A 1,216-nucleotide genomic window follows, 5' to 3' on the forward strand; every position below is an offset into this window, starting at 1 on the left:
GTACACTTTAAAAATATGGGCCTAAAATGTGACACCTGAGAATAATTAATTATTAAACCAATGATTACATTTTAACAAACAGATAACGGTTAATGATGAGCTAATGCCATTAAATGCAAAATAAATAAGGAACTAAAAAGTTACTTTGACATTCTTTCTGCTGGGCTGCTCATTCAACAGCTGCTGATTAGTTCATTTATTTTAAATAAGTTGAATAAAAATGATTTACTGCTTAATAATTTGTAAATAAAAGAAATTACTTGTCTTCATTACATCATTTTTAGACACTATATGCTCCTTTTGTAAGAATTATTAATAAATTACTTATATTTAAATACATCATTGGGACTGTGTTTATTAAATTTATCTTTATATTAACCAATAAAATGTTAATTGTAGTGCTGGGACGCCCGTCTGATGATGGAGCGCTCTCTGGCCGCCAAGTGCCCAGATATCCACACCCACCTGGTGGGAACCAAGAAGGTCCAACAGGTTCTGGCCAGACCTGGAGTTCTGGAGAGGTTTTTCCCAGACCAGCCCGAGGTGGTGGAGCAGATCAGGGCGACGTTTGCCGGCCTCTACACCCTGGATTTGGTGAGAAAAATCTCTAAAAGTTGACATGAATGTGATGCATTTTATTTATTTATTTATTTTATTTATTTATTTGTTTATTTGTTTAATTGTTTAATTGTTTAGTTGTTGTCTGCAGGGACCAGAGGGTGATAAAACCGTAGCCATGGCTTTGACAGAACCGGACCGGTTTGTTCTGAAACCTCAACGTGAAGGAGGAGGTACAGTTGAGTTCTGGTTTGAAGGGTTGCACATCAATCAGTCAAATTTTATTTATACAGCACTTGGTTGGAGGTGGTTGAAGATTCAGCGTGTCATAAATTATTATAATGCCTCCCTCTACCCTCTCAAAGCTAAAATAAGTATATAAACAACAATAATTATGGGTGGATTGTTGGGGAAACTTAGATTTTTTTGTTAACGGTGGTTCTAGAAAAAAAAAGATGTGAAAATCATCTGAATACGAATAAACCAGCTGTGGCTCTTTTAACAACTGGCCTCAGACAGAAAAATTAATTTTAAACAAGTAAATAACATGAATTAAAGGCTGCTGGTGCCTTTTCTCAAGCGTGTCCCTCGCTCTGTCTGTCTGTGTGTGTGTGTGTGTGTGTGTGTGTGTGTGTGTGTGTGTGTGTGTGTGTGTGTG

The 1,216-nt window shown here is 36.7% G+C and overlaps 1 protein-coding gene across 1 annotated transcript in view; it reads left to right on the top strand.

Moving 5' to 3' along the window:
- Nucleotides 1–1,216, top strand: part of gss (glutathione synthetase) — a 19,828-nt gene that overhangs the window by 12,142 nt on the left and 6,470 nt on the right. The window contains exons 9-10 of the mRNA XM_014016269.1: nucleotides 400–594; nucleotides 710–791. Of these exons, the coding sequence (XP_013871723.1) occupies nucleotides 400–594; nucleotides 710–791 (277 nt within the window). The remainder of the gene's footprint in view (nucleotides 1–399; nucleotides 595–709; nucleotides 792–1,216) is intronic.

The sequence above is a fragment of the Austrofundulus limnaeus genome, unplaced genomic scaffold (genome assembly GCF_001266775.1).
Source record: "Austrofundulus limnaeus strain Quisiro unplaced genomic scaffold, Austrofundulus_limnaeus-1.0 Scaffold142, whole genome shotgun sequence".
In the NCBI taxonomy this organism is placed as follows: domain Eukaryota; kingdom Metazoa; phylum Chordata; class Actinopteri; order Cyprinodontiformes; family Rivulidae; genus Austrofundulus; species Austrofundulus limnaeus.